Below are 16,386 nucleotides of genomic sequence, written 5' to 3' on the forward strand. Positions count from 1 at the left end.
TGAGATATGCAAGATCGAAGATAAAGTAGCACGAAGAGATAAACTATGACTACCACGGCAGAAAGAATGTCCTGCAAGTTCGAATCTTTACACTTTTTTTTACAGATCTAGTCAAGTGGCTGGACTATACCAGCGTCATCCTGCAGTGTATCCTGAGGCATGGCCACGAAGTATGGCTAATGATATTTCACTTATATATTCTGCTCAAAGAAGGGTATGCTGAGAAATCCTTAGAGTGGAAAAAGGAAAAAAGGAAAACCAGATAACGAGGATATGTTAATCGAAAGCGTCATCGTTTAATTAGTCGAGAATAATTTATATCAGAGAAGCAATAGTAGTATTGAATGACGGAAATTTAAGCAGTCGAGATTTTAAGCGTTGCCAAGATCATGAGTCTGACAAGGACCATCATAGGTTATAGTGTTATTCGTATTCGTGATACAATTGTGATATTACTGTTAGACTGGGTAGATAGCTGGCAATATTGTCATTCCGACCAGACGATCGCAGATTATTATATTGGTGAAACAATTGTGATACCATTGTTGAACTCGATGGACAGTTGCCAAGGTTATGATTCTGATAAGGCCCATCACGGATTATTGTGCTATTCGTATTCGTGAAACAATTGCCCAGCATCGAATGAGAAGGAAGTTCATCAAGTATGGCCGAGGACTGACAGGTTAGGGTAAGTCGATAATAATGGCGTCAGAAAAGACATAAAAAGCCGACGCTCACTTCGAACATTCCGAGAAGTATAGTACTGAGGACAAATCTTACACACAACTGTCTAAATCTCTGTTACGTACCTTCCAGCCTACTCGCAAGCAAAATGCAGTTCCTCATACTTGCCACCATCCTTATTGCACCTCTTGCCTCTGCTGCTGATATCTGCGGACATACTGGACCCCGATGCACCGGAATGAGCACATGCTGCACAAACATCCAAGAGAACAGATGCTGCAATCTTCGGAATCGTCAAGCCAGTTTTCTCTTCACACTGCCGAATAACAGGTAGCCATGTCCTTTCCCCTAATTTCCCTGACCTCCAATGTTCATATTTAAGCTAATATGTCATTCCCTTGTCTTTATTCAGTCGTGGGAGATCATGGACGGGAAACCAATGCCGGGGAGATATTCGTACCTTTCAAAATCCCAGAGCTGGCCGAGTTTGCCACACTCCAGCCAATGGCGTAGGTCGCTCTGCCAGATGGCTTACTGGTCTTTCCTCTCAATGCGAGATGGATGAGGACGAATATTCTCAGCACGAAGAATGTGCAGAGCCGGATACAATCTTCTATGAAAGCAATGGAATGGAACAGAGTGTCTTGATTCCCGGTTACATGACTGCTGATGAGGTTATTGAGAAACTGCAGCTTGATGGAATCCAGACTGCCAGCTGTGAAGACGATCTCTAGTTGGGAACTTGGAATGTGGTCACCTGCTCGACCGTTCATGTTGGCTCATTTGAAGTTGTGATGCTGGAATGCCGGATTTCTTTTATTCACATGTTATGAGACAAATTGCAAAGAAGGAAACATTATTCAATACCCCGATGATTGGTGGCATCCGAAGTAAACAATCTCTAGATAGGGAGACTAAAGGAGGTTTGCCAAAGCAAGACTGGAAACCCGTAAGAAGCGCTTTCTGTTGTCAATATGAGATAGCCCAGGGATTACCAGAGATAGACTACTAATATTGAATGTAGCGGGTACCAATCTATGCAAAAAGTCTCCTTGTCTTAAGAAATAAGTCCCCGCGGCATCTATTGACATATGCTTATTCTTGCTAGAAGATTATATATAACCCCACAGCACCCCTAACAGGCCTCCTCCTTATGATTGTCCTTAAATTAAGTAAATCAGAAACACGAAAGCAGGCTAGTTTATTATATATATTTAACAATATCATAAATTATTGCTAAAGAAATTATAATCATATTATAATTTTATATATATTCATACAATCTCTTAATTAAGCCCCCTACAATTTCAATACACCAGATGGTGTGCGATGACAGTGTGTTTTACGGGCCGACATCCACGAGCTGAGACGTGGGGCAATTCCTCGGAATTCCATCCCAATTAGGCACCTTCTGGCACTAACTGTGAAAGACTATTTCGAATAATTATCTGCTGTAAATGCTATTTCTGAGCCTATCCAGGTATATTCTCGCTTTCGAAGACGGACAATACGAATAAAGATTCTTTTGGTTCTATGCTGTCTTGGCAGCGGGATCAGTATTAAAGAATCGTTATTCTCATCTACTAGGCTTACTGGCTGCTAGCAAAAGCTGGTTTCATTTTTGAATCTTCAAATTACCGATGCTTAGCACAGCAAGATTGAGTATCCTTAGAGATCATGGCTGTTGAGATATTGAGCTTAGAAAAAATGGCCATTCTATATGGAATACCGAAATACGTGAGTTGAACGACTTGGCCAGATGTACGGAGTAGATTAGGTCTCAGGTGACCCACACGGAGCCACGGCTTCAGCTCGCTTGCAAACCTCCAATCTCTCTCTCTCTCTCTCTCTTCATCTCCGCTCCGATTGAAGTCTGCCTGTGTAGCGCTCATCGCTGACATGTTATATCCAGTAATTGTCACCGCCAACAATTCGCCTCGCATGCGCTGATTATTAAACATTCCGAGTTTCTGACTGCAGATAGGAATGGAATCTCCGATCTCCTGGTTGATTCATGAATCAGAATCCCATCACAATCACAAATCTTTTTCCGACTTAGTGGACCCGATCGAAAGTCTTTACCGGATCGATCTCGCACCCCGCCAGCCCGAAAGGACCGGATGAGCAGGGAGTTCGTGCGCACCAGCTCACTGGTGCTTGCTGGCTCACCGCGGACTCCTTCCGTGCCGATTGACCCACGTTTGCCGGCAAATGGTGCGTTTCATGATAGAGGACTAGAGATGACTGTTCCACTGGGAAGGGTGGATTTCATCATTTCAAGGGGAGGATTTTTCCGATGGCGGCTTGGTTTATCTCGTTGAGGATTTTCCCCAATCTTCTTTCTGGAGAATGATCGTCTCTGTGACGTTCTGCCAACAAACATCATGCCCCTTCGCCAGGTTCGACTGTCCCTAAGGTCGAGGCCTGACTCCATCCGGACGACTGTTGTATTCCCCAATCTGGACTCCCCGGATGACGACGTAGGTAGTCCTTCCGAAACCAGTCGCGATGTCTGGGATGAGGCCTACATCCAGCTGAGGACCGAGCCTGCCACCGCTGCCGTCATCGCCGACTATGAACATGTATTGGGGGCAGCTCTTCGTCCCATCAGCCCGGAACATGCCCATGGCCTGGACAGAAACCCTTCAGGCTGGATATCACGCTTGGATGAGGTCTCTCGGCGTGCGTTAATCGAGGCCCTCGTGACCCGTGGCTGTGAGGCCTTTGAACGATACTCGTACGGGCGCAAGATGTTGTCCTTTGTCGCACTGTCTATCGACAAGATGAAGTCCACCATTGAAACCATGGTGGAGACCTGTCCCGCCTCGTCGACCGCATGGCTGGCAGCTTGTTTGCTCGTTGCACCGGTATGCGAGGCCACCCTTCCCTTTGATGTGATGCTAAGCATGTCTAGACTATCATCAGCAACGTCCAGAAGGCCGATTTGCAACCGGGCATCAACTACGTGATATCCAGGATGCCCTGGTACACGGAACTAACCAAGGTCCCGACAGTGGGTTCGTGGAAGACGCCAGCGCTGCAAGCAGCAGTGACCGCCAAGGTCGTCGAGCTGTACAAACTGGTCATCCGCTATCTCCTCGCCAGTGCTCGCTTCTACGACCACTCCACCTATCGGTTTGAACCAAATTTGGCCAAATGGGGCAACTGGGAGGCCATGCTCGCCGAAATCCAGGCGGCCGAAACAGAGCTGCTGTGGTGTATACACACGCATAGCGGCAGGTCGCTGAAACGTGCGCTCATTGAAGGTGCCCGACAGGGCGAGCATATTAAGAACATCACCAGCGTCTTTTCGGTCGCCCAGCGGAGAGCCAACCTGATGGATAGGATCATGCCGGATGCCCGACTGTCCCACTCCGATACGTACCACGATTACGTGAACCAGATTGCCAACCCCCATATCAACACCGGGCATGGAGTGCTAAGCCACCCGACCTTTACCACCTGGAGCAACGCCGACAGTGGACTCCTCGTCCTTACCGGGGAGCCAGGAACGGGCAAGTCGGTCCTCGCGAAGTATCTCTTGACGGAGCTGCCCGAGTACGCCCTACATCGCTCTGCTCCTTCTTCTTTAAAGACGGTGGCGAGCATAATAATTTGAGCACTGCCATGTATGAAGTCCTCAACAGCACCCTACAGCAGTGTTCCCATTTGGACGATGTGGAAGAAAAGGCAGAACAGGCTACGCGGCACAGCGTGCGACCCGACTCGGACCTGTTCTGGGAACTGGTTGGGATTGCCAGTCGGGGGACTCCCCACGGGCGGGTGACCGTAGTCTTGGATGCTTTGGATGAGTGCAAGAACGCCCATCTGGAGACTGCCCTGGAACGACTCAACCGGTTCCAGTCCAGGTTCCCTGACTCTAACGTGAAGTTCCTTCTCACGACCCGTCCCGTTCCCGGCCTCCTCGAGCGACTAACGAACGGCACCATTCTCAACCTTGGTGAGGACGCCGAGTGTCGTGAATCTATCATCGGCGATATCGCCCGGGTGGCGCAGGATCGGGTGGAATGCTTCGCCCGTGAGAGATGTGTCCGCGATGAGGGCACAAAATCGAAATTACTCCGGCACCTGAAAGTCCACGACAGCGCGAGCTACTTGTTTGCCGACCTGCTATTCGCCTATCTCTATTCTCTTCCTGTCCGACCGGGGACAAATTACTGGTCACGCACAGTCGATCACCTGCCAAAGAGCGTGATCGAGATCTACCGGGCGCTGCTGGACCAGATCCCCGAGAGCAACCGCGACGACGTGCGAATCATGCTAGAACTAGTACTCGCCACGACCAAACCACTCACCGTCCGGGAGATGGCCATTGCACTCGCTCTTCACATCGATGACTGCACGAACTGTGATCGGGAAGACGATCTGGGCTTGCCTGCCGAGGACTTTGAAAGCTGGCTTCGCGACACCTGCGGACCGTTCTTCGACGTTTACAACAATCGCATCTACTTTGCCCATCAGACAGTCAGGGATTACCTCCTTGTGGAAGAACCGACACAAAGGCCCGCCTGGTTGGAGCAGTTGTCGATTGAGTCCTGTCACAAGACGATGGCCCACAGCTGTTTCGCCTATCAATCGCTCCCGTTCATTAGAAAGAATAGGTTCATGTCGATCGAGGCGTACGTCCAAGCGCCGTTTTACACAAGGAGACAGTACCACAAGTGGTGCCGAGAGTCGTTTGTATTTGCAGAGCATGCGTTTGCCAAGTGGGTGGTTCACGTCAAGAATTCCCACCGCTCATCCGACAAGGCAAAGGGACGCGTGATGGAACAAGCTGAAGGGCAGACGAAGGGAAACGGGGTTCTGAGCCAGGCAGAGGCAGGGTCGGACACGACGGACGAACACGACGCCCATTCCGAGCAGTCGTCACAAGAGCACGAAGATCCGCTTAACGAAACAACCGGAGAAAAGAAGGAAGATAAGGCTGAAAAGGAGATTGAAGTGGACGCTGCGCACGACATCAAGGAGACAGGAGAGAATGCAGAGGCTCAAGCAGAGGAGCCTATAGTCGAACAGCCTGATCAGCAGACGGAGGAATCCGATGATCTGCGTCAGACAGGGGCAGGGTCTGATAAGATGGACGAGGAGGCCAGGCAAGATGCTGAACAGCCATTGGAAGAGCACGAAGAGTCACTCGAAGGAACGACCGAAGAGAATACAGAAGATAACACAGAAAAAGAGGCTAAAGTGGATGCCGCACAAGGCTTCAAGGAGACTGGGGAGAATGCAGAGGGTCGTCCAGAGGGACATGTAATGGAGCAAGCTGGCGACCAGAAAGACGAGGCACCGGGACAGACAAAAGGCCGGTCAGCCCAGGTGTCCGACGGACGAGATGAAAGAATTCTGATCGATCAGATCAAAGAGCTATTCCCAGAGTTCCGGTTCAAGCTAGCCCTCCCCCTGTTTTGCTGCTCTGGAACGCCGTCTTCTGTCGACGTCCAGACTTTTGTCGAAATGCTCCCCGCGAAAAGCCCGGCGCGCGATGACCTTCTCACCGCGGTTAGTCAAAGCCTAATGGCCCGATACTGTCAACTGGGCGATAGAGCCGACCTCAACTATTGCGCTGATCTGACAGAGCAGGTTCTCAAGAGAACACGCCGCGGCCACCCGCAATTGACCCAGAGACTGGCTACGTTCGATCAGGGTTTGAACATGCGGTTCTGGGATGCGGTGCATCATGACGTTCCTATTACTGGAAATGAAATGCGTGAGGCCGACCAAGCTGTCGCCGTCACGCCTACCGGTCATCCCGGCCGCCCGGCTGCCTTGCATGAACGTGCGATTGTCCTTGAAAGACAGTACCAGCGCACCAAGGATGCCCAGGCCATCAGCCAGGCTATTGAGGACATCTTCAGCGTTGTGCAACTGGTCTCCCCGTCATCGGCCAAACCGCGGTATTTGGACTATCTGGCGAACTTGCTGGGACAGCGATTTCTGGACGGAGGCAACCCTGCGGATCTCAATTTGGCTGTCCGGGCCGCTGTCGAAGCGGTTGTCACTACACAGTCAATCAATCCCGGCGATACCAAAGTTGTGGCGATGCACCGCAGCACCCTCGCGTTTTGGTTAGGGGCCCGGTACAGGATGACGCGGCAGCCGAGCGATATCGACAAAGCGCTCGAGGTGATCCGGATCGCATTGGACATCACGTCCGCTGATGATCCCAGCCTCCCGATCTATCTTTGCAGTCACGCGCGACGTCTCTACGAACGCTACGAACAGACCGGCGCAGAAGAAGATCTTCGCGAGGCTATTGCGGCCTCGCGTCGCTCCGTACAGCTAATGTCCACCAAACATCCCCTTTATCCATTCCACCATCTGTTTCATCAAGTACTGAGCACGGAAGAGTGCAATTAGACCGAGCGTTGCGTTGGTGTTTGGTCTGTTGGTATTTTTGTGTCTTGGTACTTCTCTTTATATGTACACTACCCTATACTATTACTTTGTATGTAATGTAATAACCCATCTAGCTTGAAGACACTGAATTGAGTCTCAATGCCTATTTAACTCCTATTTATACATTGTTAATATGAAAACTTCTCAGTAGCAAGCATTCGAGCTCTTTGCGTTGGTGGAATTATAAATTTCAGTAGCCCGTCATTCTTGACCAGCACTTGAAACGACTCTCCTGTCATCAACGGGGCCCTGTTTGACAGACCAAGATATTAAAAACCCTGTAGTTAAACACTTCATGTGGTCAGGTTGAATTTGATAAACTTCTCAAATCAGCGAGCGATTGACTGGATCAATAGGTTGGGCTTCGACCACAAGGCTCTACTGGGACTCAACGACATGAAGGCTGCTTGCGGAGCTAAGATATCTTCAATCTCATTGCATTTGTTGAGCTTCTGTGAAATTTTGCTTTTCTTCTTTCCAAGAAGTTCATCTACCGGAAAGGGTCTAGTCTCTTGGTTCTGCATGATTGGCCTTGATTTTACCTGGAAAACTGTCAGTTTAGTCCCTAAATGGAGAGATGACTGTAGGATAAAAACCAAGCAGCATGAGCTACTTAGGACATGACTCGATCCCAGCGTTCTATTGCCTTTCGAGCTGTCCATTTGTTTAAGCTGATCTGTTGACGAATTGAGGCTCAGGATTCAAACCCTAAGGGCAGGAAAGCATGGGAAACACCCCACTCCAATAACAGTCAAACAAATTCTACCTTGGGGAGATCTCAGGCATGATGCCCGATGTCTCTCATCGAAACGAGGGTTAGTCACCGCCTGGTTACACATGGTGGTTGGCACGATGCATATGTGACTCACAACCCCTGCGACTGCTAACAAAGAAGAGTAGTATGCACCCCACAAAAAGGCATTGCTTGCCCAATAACTTGAGCAGATGGTGGAATATTTCGTCAAACGATACCTTCTTCAAATGAGGGGTATGAGTGAAGCGCACGTCACTGACCTAGGTGGATCAAGGTATACCGATCTAGCTTGGGGGTTAGCGGTCCTAATAAGTCCATGACCACCTGCGGGCAATAATCCTTCACTACTTCAACCATTCTCTTGTTGCCCCACTGCATCTCTCTGATTCTATCTTGTATAGAATCGCATTATGTCTACGACGCTTTAGCTTGATTCTCGCGAAGAGCAGACCCAGGTGTTGAGCCAGCAATCATTCAACCCGGATATAGATGCAGTAGTTTGGGCAAAGTAAAAATGGAATAACCCCCAAATTAACAAATAGCATCTGCTAGCTACCTTTATCAGTTTTGTATTGGTAGGAGTTAGTGATGAAGTCTACAGCGTAAGTTGCCTTCCCTTACTACTCTCTGCATGTATAATGAAGTATTAAAGCTAACTTGTGCTTTAGGCACTGATCCTATATGTATGTCTGGAATTTCTGTTATCAGAAAGGTAGAATGCTGACATCACGGAGCTCCAAGAAGACTACAAGCTTTCTATTACAGTTGTTTCCTTGATTTTCATAACCCCGTTTGCCGGCTACGCCATAGCTACAATCATCGTGAACAAGACGCTGATGACATTTGGCCAGCGAGGCATCGCGATAATCGGCCCCCTGTGTCATATTCTCCCGTTTATTGTGATGGCTATCCACCCGCCCTTTCCGGTTATGCTCGTCGCCTATATTATTGTGGGTCTCGGAAACGGCCTCGTCGACGCAGCGTGGAATTCTTGGACCGCGGATATGATCAATGCGAATGCCTTGATGGGATTTCTTGGCGCATTTTATGGACTGGGGTTAGTAGTAGCCCCGTGCTTCAATGTCCCTAGAATCTGCAATGCTAATCAATGATCTGAATAGGGCCACGCTGAGCCTAACGATCGTAACGGAAATGATCAAAACTGGTTTACGGTGAAACTTCTTCTACTATACCCTATTAGGTGGCTCCGTCTTGGAACTTATGGCTAGCGTAGCTACGTTCTAGCACGCCGACGCAACATGTTTTCGTCGAGAAAACCGTAAGAGTGCCGATGCCAGTGGCGGCGGTCGAACCATGGAGGCTATGAAAAGCCCAATTACTTGGATCATGGCCGTCTGGTTATTCGTGTATATGGGTGTCGAAGGTGAGTCGCGTTTAGAATGGCTCCTAACAGACCCTCTTGTCTGACCGTTGACTCCGATAGTGTCTGTTGGCGGCTGGATTGTAGATCTCATGGTCCAAGTCCGAGGCGGAGGCTACTACGAGTCTGGATTCATTCCTACCGGCTTCTGGGCTGGCGTGACCCTCGGACGACTAGTTCTTGGATTTGTAAATGACTGGCTGGGTATGCTTCCCTCAGATCTAGATCCTGTAGATCAGTGCTGACGGGAAGTGTGAAGGAGAACGGACCTCGATCACTATTTACCTTGTTCTCTCGATTGCCCTCGAGCTTATTCTCTGGTCGGTGCCAAACTTTACCGTCTCTGCTATTGCAGTGACTTTTCTTGGCTTCTTCACAGGACCTCTCTTTCCCGCGGCTCTGGTAATAGCTGCTAAACTGCTTCCTAAGCACCTACACGCCCCGGGGATCGGACTCGTGTCATCATTGGCTGGTGGAGGAGGCGCAATGTAAGTTGGACCTGACCCTGTTTTATGCTTTTCGACCTTCTTAGAGTGATTCTCAGAACTGATTGATTGCTACTGTCCACTATAGATTACCATTCGTCGCCGGCACTATATCTGGTGCGCGCGGCATGCAGAGCTTGCAGGGTTTTGTACTCGCATTGCTGGCGACTTTGATCATTATTTGGATGCTTCTTCCCCGCGAGAAGCACTCTAGTTATAGTGATTGATACTGGCAATGACAACTAAAGCTACATGTTCAGTAGCTTTGATCTTAGAGGGCGGTTAAACATCGTGTTGAATTCCATCTTAGGATTATTGAACAAAAATATTCCGATTGCCATATGGATCTGTAGTGTGCAGAAGATTATTGGGGGATTGAGAACAGATACAAGACATGAAAAGTAATACCCGAAAATACAGTGATGCAGGTCATCGCGTCGTGGGAGTTGGCCAATTTCAATTGCCGCTCTTTCCTACGCGGTCCTTGAATGATTTCAAAAGTTTCGCGGCAGCTATATGTCCATTTTTCTCAGCCAGTTCCACGGCACGCCGACATTGCCGTTCACCGTGATCGCCCACCAGCAATGCCCCTTCATCAAGTAAGAGTCGAAGCATATCGATTCGACCGTGTTCTGCCGCTCCCTCTAAGGCCGTTCTGCCATTGCGTCTTGCAGGAGCGGCGTTGACATCCGCGTCTAGGTCGATGAGTTTGCGCGCAATTCCTAGGTAGCCTTGAATGGCAGCAATCTGCAATGCGGTTGCTCCGCCATCCTCTGATGGTGCAGTGTTGACATCGGCTCCATGATCCAGAAGTAAGTTGATCAGGTCCATGTTTCCGTTGTTAACTGCATGTTGTAAAGCCGTGCGTCGACCCACGCCTTCACCTAGATATTCAATATTGGTATGCGGGCTTTTAATCAACCATTGAACTGTGGACAATAGCTGGTTCTTAGCCGCCGCCTGTAGAGGGGTGAGAACCTCATCCCACCCTGAGATTTCTTCATCATATTCATCAAACCTGTCGGGGTAATGGATGATGATCTCTTGATTTGTATCCACCGCCAGATCCAAAAGATCATTTATGAGCCGAGTATGCTGGAAGGCAGTTGCGATTGTCAATGCACGACCGATATGTCGTTTGTCCCAGATACAAGATTGAACAAGAGCTCGAAGACTGGATCTGTCATTATTTTGTGCCGCTATTTCAAGAACCGATTGCGGGTCCTCGGGTTCAAAGTCAAGGCCATCGTCTTGATACCATCCGCCGTAGAACAGTTGTGGTGGCCCTGTTGGGTCTGCGCCTGCCTCAAGGATGAGTTGTAAGGCTTCTTGCTGCTCACCTACAATCGCACATCCAATCGCAGTAGGAGCCAATCCGCGAAAACCGGTCAGAAGGCGGCGCAGCAGACTAATGTGACCACCATCCACCACCGCAGCAAGGTCACGGTCGATCACCTTTGTGCCACGCGCAATCATCGCCTCCACGAAGGAAATGTTTCTTGTTTGGATTGCGGCTTGCAACGGCGTCTGTGGAAATCCTGAGGAATCCCGGGGGCCAGGCTCAGTGGAATGTCCGTCGATATTGATATTATGAGCAAACAGCCACTTTATCAAATCACGGTCTTCATCAAAAATTGCGCGTGTCAAGATCGGTCCTCCAGATTCGGCAAGGATGTTTTGCAGCATTCCCGTTGCTTCTAAGAACGTTCCGGTTTCCAAGTTTCCGATTTTTCGCAGCTTTGGCCCGACCAATGTAGCCCCGGCGGACTCCAGCTTGAGGATCAGGATTACATCTCCTTTTTCAATGGCTGCTGCAAGCACAGTTCCTGGTGCATCACCGTGAAATTCATTCAATGGTGCCCCACCTTGAACTAACATATCGATAATGTCGTAATACCCGTGCTGGACGGCAAGGAGGAGAGCTGAGGAGCTCTTCTGTTCATGAGCATGAGGCATGTGCAACCTAGCCCCATAATCTATCAGGAGTCTGCTGATTTCCACATTCTTCCTCTTTAGAGCACGTTCAAGAAGTGATAGTTTGGAACACTTCTCTGCAATCTCAACGTCAATACCCGCTTGAAGCAAAATCTGGGTTATTTTCGTATCAGAGGCCTCAACGGCTAGAGCAAGAGGTGAAACGTAAGGCAGCCCGTCGAGATTGGGGTTGGGATTGACGCAAGCCTGGAGAATTCTCTGGACAATCTCCAACCTTTTTGTGCGGACTGCAAGCCCCAGGACTGTGGTCACACCGACGTCTTGGTCAAAATCAATTTCCAACGCTGTATTCATATCTGCCCCTCTAGCAAGAAGATCGACCATCGTAAGATTTCGATAGGATACTGCTTGCGCCAAGGCGCTGGGATCCTGCCATCCGCTTCGTGCATTCACGTCGGTAGCTCGATCTAGCACCTGCCTGAAGAGGCTCACGTCAGACTGTACCGCAGCGATTGCAAGACAAGATGGCGTGACAATTGCATTATGCGAGAGGAATAATCTTGAAACCTCGTGATTCCCTCTACTAACTGCATAATAAATGGAAGGATAGCCGTTATATGATAAGTCGATATCAGCCCCGTGAGATAGGAAGAGCTCGACGACCTTGATTGCGAGAGGTCCCATGTTCGCAGCAATTTGTAAGCACGTCAGAGGTCCACTGTGAAATGTGTCGACGCGGCTATCTGGGTCCATCCCAGCCTCTAGCATCATGCTCACGGTGTCTAGATCACGGAGGCGAAGAGCACTGGCAAACAGCTTCTCTGCTATGGCCTCTGCAGTCGGTTGATGGGTGGCTAGTAAGATGTCAATCTGCTTCCTGTTCTTCCAGCCAGACATGCTGAACAACTTCATAACATTTCTGTCATGGTCGTTCATACTTTGTTCGGATTTGCCAGCTGGGCCATGAGCAATGAGGTTATTGGATAGTAAAAACAATTCCAGGTTAAGGCTCTCCGTTGTCGTTCGTAGAGTGCTGCATAATCTTGTGGCGAGGGTACGGTTTTGGCCAGGGAACTCTTCGGGCATCAGGATGCTGAGTCCGGCCACTATTCGGGAAAGGCTATTGAGATTGGGTGGATTCGACAGCGTCTTCCAAGGAACAATCGCGGTTAGTCGCTGCATCAATTCTGGGTTTATTTTGATTGCCAAAGCTCCAGGTGATTGCGGCGACGCCATGTTTAGGGTAGAGGATGGTGACGAAGGATCTATATAACAGTTTAAGTTAACCCTGACAGGAGTGGAGATAGCCCAAAGCTCATACCATTGTCTCCTCCATGCTTTAGCAGCTTGGAGAATTGCAGCCATGGAAGGGACGGGTTCCATATAAGTCGCATGCCCGGTGTCGCAGGTGTGCATACAACAATCCCTTCTGGGGTGTTTGGGGAAGGAGCTATGATATAGTCAGCTGCCTTGGGTCCATCCGAGTAGGTTGTGGTGGCATGCAAACGCACCCCCGGGTAGGCCATCCACAGTTGAAACATAAGTCTTGTTGTACCGTGACTTCTGAACCTTAGCCGGGGGCCATTCAACTCCGTTGATATACACCTCGCTCTCTTTCTGGTATTCCCTCTTTCTCTTGTCGATTCTCCGGCCGATGAACGTCCCTTGCGACTCAGTCAGAGACAGATTTTTTCGCAGTCCCCATTTGTCGAGGTACTTTGTGTATTGCGACTTCCTATATCCATGTGAGATTCCCTGTGTCGGTAGACGCAGCCTGCTGACATCACACTTACTTTTCATTGAACCCGTACATAGACTCCATATATTCCATAACTTGGCCTAACGTGTGGTGTTCATGGATATAGAGACGCTCCAGCTCAAAGCGGTAGGATTCCCAGATTGCGTCCATGGTCGGATGTCGTAGTTCTATGCTTCACGACGAAAAGAAAAAGACTTTTTCGATGGAAGTCAGCCTGGTACTTATATGGGGTACGATCTTCTTAGGCTGCACTCGGAGCTAAGGAATTAGAAAGGCACGACGGAGCAATAGCCTTGGAAATTAAGGCGTGCCTGGCAAGATACCTTGCCGGAGCACTTCAATCTATTGGTACATTCTAAAATATCGATCCACTCTTTCACCGAGTCGGGGGAACTTCCAAGAGCTACAGAGATTGCAGTATTGCCAAAGGCGCAGCGGCGTGACTAGTGGCATTCTTCCTTGCTATCAACACCAGAGATTGGTCCATTCCATAATATTGGGTCCACCCTTCCTGCATGCCCAACGTTAGCATTTGACGGTGCATCAAGATGCGTCTAATTATGGCGCGAGCCAGTCTATACAGAAACGCCCACCCATGAAGGTCTCTATGTTACTTGTGTATATATAGAGACTCCTTTCTAGTTCTTTTTCAGGGCATCCAACCCTGACAAAACTCGACTTGAATCACTTCTTTGCCTCTACTCATCCGAGATCACCATGGAGTGGCCGACCAGCGCTTTCCAGGCGTCCCAAGAAGACGATCACCCAGGCAGTCTTTCTGTCAATCCTTTCTTTTTCTCCCGATCTCCTGCAGCTCCAGGGTCGCAGCCAGTTTCTTTCGTCCCTGCAGGTCATGCAAACTGGGATTTTACCTCGGGTGTTGAATTTCCCCGTAGTGTCGAGCCGTATGGCTGGACAACCAACCAGACTGGTCTTGCTGATGGCAGTAACATTCCACTACAAGGGGGCGTGGCGCTGACCGCACCAGCCCATCCTGCCTATGACGAAATAGCTGCCGATTCTTCTGCTGCGTTGTACACCTCCAGTAGTCAGCCTCGGCCGGACCGGATTGGTGCCAACACAAACACAAACTCCGCCTTGGGTGCGGCCAATAACGCCACGAGCCACCAACAGCGCCAGACTGCGCAAAGGTATGTCATCCCTGGAGGACCGTGTCAGCATGGAAGATTAATGGTAGAATACCTTTTGTCTCATGTAGTGCCCATACCTCACCAATCTTGGAGTGCAAATGGCAAGGCTGTTTCAGCGCCACACGTTTCAGCAGCGAAGGGGATCTTGTCCGCCATCTTAAATCGATCCACATCTCCCCTGATGCATATCCCTGTCCAGACTGTGGCAGATGTTTTGGTAGGAAAGATCACCTACGTGACCACCAGAAACGTCGCCACCGTGGCTTGGTCTAAGGCTCGCCGTGCCCTTTTGGCGTGCGGGGATGTTTGTTTTTTCATGTTCAGTTTCCAAGTCCTCTAGATTATTCTTTCCCCGCTTTCTGCCGATTCGCACTTGGTGCCCTACCTGCTGCTGTTATCTATTCTTGTTTTTTGAGTCTTTTCTATGCGGCTGGGGGGGGGGGAAATAGGGGTCTGATTTCCAGTAACTTAGGCCATTTCGAGAGAAATGCCAGCAATCCCAGGTGTCATGTTTATTCCCTTTCTTTCACTTTACTTCATTCTCTCCCCCATTTCATATTCTTTTTAAATAAGTGAATAAAAATAATACACGATACATGCCCCAATGCATAAATAATTTTCTAGACTCAAAATAATTTAGTGGTTGACGGAAATACAAGACGATCGGTGCATTCCAAGAAGGATACCTATGAGCTGCTGCCAATCCTAACGGACAGAAAACATCGACTCTTTGCTAGCCTTTATATAATCATGAAAAACAAGATTTTTAAACCTCAGGAAAACTAGTCACAACATGATTAACAGAAAGGAATTATGAATAGTCAAGCCTTGTGTGTTGAACAAAATCGCCAAGAAGCAAGGGCGGTTATCAGGCAGAACTATTCAGAATAAAAGCCCTGGATACCCTAGCATAAATCCTCCAAAATACTTCCGTATTAAGAAATCTTATTAAACTGCTCTTGATTTAATATATCGCGTACTAAAAATAAATATATATCTATCTATGGGGCTCGTTCCTCATAAACAGATGAAGACTTGATTGAGTTAAGTTCTTGAAGGTTTGCGCAGAGCTTACCTGAAGCATTTTCAGTCAATAATTAAAATTGCGTTTGCATTAAAGATCGTATTAGTATTGGTATTGCTATTTGTAGTTCAAGCAGAAGAAGTTATATTGGGACACTGTAGCTTTGATAACGCTCGTGTTCTTGCTTCAATCCAATAGCCCATTCCTGAGCCCTTGTGAGCTCCTTTCGAATTTCAGTTGATGTCCAGTCCTCCCAGGGGCTTCGAGTAAGATACCTGAGAGTGATCATTGCTCACCATGGCACTGACGTGTCCCACCTCACCGCTTCACCGAGTGACCAGTAGCCAGCCGCGATGTCGATAATCCCTGCCAAATCTTGCCGTAAAGCATGGGATTTCCGTAATTTGTTACGCCCCGTTGAGGCTTAACCCTTAGGTAATCAGCCCCGTGGCTAGGATTTATCAGTCCTTCTACTATTTCCTTCCGTAGAGCGTGACAGGGTGGGACAGCTAACAACAGCATCTGTCTCAAGAAGCCAGTCTGAGACAATACAAAGCCCATGGCAACTGGCATATCTAGCCACATATATCATCTACATATCGTTCCTTAACATGCACTGGAGGTTTCTCTGGGGAAGGTAAGTCAAATTAGGTACCCCGTTAGCAAAATAAACGCCGGAAAAGCAGGGTGAACAATCACAGACAGAAGGCAAAGATCGTACATCAATCCACTGTGTTGATAGCAGGTGCACCACCAGGTGAACGACTCCGAATCCAAGCGCGTACTTAATTTCCCC

General features: G+C 48.8%; 5 protein-coding genes across 5 annotated transcripts; 3 read left to right on the forward strand and 2 right to left on the reverse strand.

Annotated features, from left to right (window-relative positions):
* Positions 1-817: 817 nt before the first annotated feature.
* P170DRAFT_424054 (uncharacterized protein) lies at positions 818-1,457 on the reverse strand (the record flags this gene model as incomplete). The annotated part of the gene is made up of 2 exons (XM_024847543.1): positions 818-1,041; positions 1,145-1,457. The coding sequence occupies 2 exons, from the start codon at positions 1,455-1,457 to the stop codon at positions 818-820; spliced, it is 537 nt and encodes a 178-aa protein (XP_024708600.1).
* A 1,611-nt stretch (positions 1,458-3,068) lies between these two features.
* On the forward strand, positions 3,069-7,169 carry P170DRAFT_463041 (uncharacterized protein; the record flags this gene model as incomplete). The annotated part of the gene is made up of 3 exons (XM_024852131.1): positions 3,069-3,551; positions 3,599-4,242; positions 4,332-7,169. The coding sequence occupies 3 exons, from the start codon at positions 3,069-3,071 to the stop codon at positions 7,060-7,062; spliced, it is 3,858 nt and encodes a 1,285-aa protein (XP_024708601.1). The 3' UTR covers positions 7,063-7,169.
* Positions 7,170-7,895: 726 nt separating this feature from the next.
* Positions 7,896-9,985, forward strand: P170DRAFT_463042 (MFS transporter; the record flags this gene model as incomplete). Its single annotated transcript, XM_024852132.1, has 10 exons — positions 7,896-7,916; positions 8,284-8,363; positions 8,421-8,457; positions 8,524-8,538; positions 8,572-8,912; positions 8,977-8,998; positions 9,101-9,239; positions 9,300-9,440; positions 9,496-9,724; positions 9,810-9,985. 10 exons carry the CDS (start codon positions 7,896-7,898, stop codon positions 9,946-9,948), a joined length of 1,164 nt encoding a protein of 387 aa, XP_024708602.1. The 3' UTR covers positions 9,949-9,985.
* Positions 9,986-10,204: 219 nt separating this feature from the next.
* On the reverse strand, positions 10,205-13,562 carry P170DRAFT_311214 (ankyrin; the record flags this gene model as incomplete). The annotated part of the gene is made up of 4 exons (XM_024843247.1): positions 10,205-12,921; positions 12,978-13,106; positions 13,168-13,391; positions 13,450-13,562. Coding segments are annotated over 4 exons (3,183 nt in total), but the record flags the coding sequence as incomplete, so codon positions are not given.
* A 570-nt stretch (positions 13,563-14,132) lies between these two features.
* P170DRAFT_353006 (C2H2-type zinc finger protein) lies at positions 14,133-14,839 on the forward strand (the record flags this gene model as incomplete). Its single annotated transcript, XM_024843953.1, has 2 exons — positions 14,133-14,566; positions 14,635-14,839. The coding sequence occupies 2 exons, from the start codon at positions 14,133-14,135 to the stop codon at positions 14,837-14,839; spliced, it is 639 nt and encodes a 212-aa protein (XP_024708604.1).
* Between the last annotated feature and the right edge of the window lie 1,547 nt (positions 14,840-16,386).

The sequence above is a fragment of the Aspergillus steynii genome, assembly GCF_002849105.1.
Source record: "Aspergillus steynii IBT 23096 chromosome Unknown P170scaffold_2, whole genome shotgun sequence".
Lineage (NCBI taxonomy): Eukaryota > Fungi > Ascomycota > Eurotiomycetes > Eurotiales > Aspergillaceae > Aspergillus > Aspergillus steynii.